The sequence below is a fragment of the Halyomorpha halys genome, unplaced genomic scaffold, assembly GCF_000696795.3.
Source record: "Halyomorpha halys isolate HHAL.00 unplaced genomic scaffold, Hhal_1.1 Scaffold810.1, whole genome shotgun sequence".
Classification (NCBI taxonomy): Eukaryota; Metazoa; Arthropoda; class Insecta; order Hemiptera; family Pentatomidae; genus Halyomorpha; species Halyomorpha halys.
Window position 1 is genome coordinate 182,709 of NW_027110315.1, and position 625 is coordinate 183,333.

The 625-nt window shown below is 33.1% G+C and overlaps 1 protein-coding gene across 1 annotated transcript in view; it reads right to left on the reverse strand.

The window, feature by feature from the left end:
* The window catches only part of LOC106686351 (lipase member H), a 91,980-nt gene that overhangs the window by 36,936 nt on the left and 54,419 nt on the right, over nt 1-625 (reverse strand). Inside the window, exon 2 of the mRNA XM_067048463.1 lies at nt 492-600. Coding sequence (XP_066904564.1) covers nt 492-600 — 109 coding nt within the window. The remainder of the gene's footprint in view (nt 1-491; nt 601-625) is intronic.

Consider the following 625-nt stretch of genomic DNA (forward strand, 5'->3'; position numbering starts at 1 on the left):
AGTCCGATCACTGATGTAGGACCCAATAATGTCGACCAGTTGGTATCCGTGGTAGTTGCTTCCGCCCTCCGTGGTAGCCTTACTTATCTTAAGTTTGGAACAGATACTTATAGCGAGTATGTTGGTCGATTTACGACATGTCTTAAGCTCGCTAGAGGAGATCATAACTCAAAAATATTATAAGGCAATCCTTACCGTCAAACCTGCCCCACTAAAATCTCTTTTTAGCGACAGAAGGAAACTTTAAGTTAAATCGAGCAGTGTTTAAAAAGCGCCTAAGATTGAATAACTGCGTGAATTTAGTGTATTTAGTTTATTTACATTATCTATACTTTATATATATGTGCTGTATGAAAGTGTAATTGAATAAAAAAATAAATAATAAAAATGGACGTGCCTTGTTTTAAAATGCAATACCTCACTTAATATATTTTTCCATGATCAAATTTTATTATTATTATTTTTTTTAATAATTTTAATTAATTACTTACGGAGTGTATAAAAAGAATCTTATGTCTTCGTCTGGACATTGGCCACTTCTTTTCATTACGCACCTCCAGTACCGTACGTCCATTGCGTTGAACAGAAGAGCGCATGTTGCTAAAAATAAAAATATATTTATTTA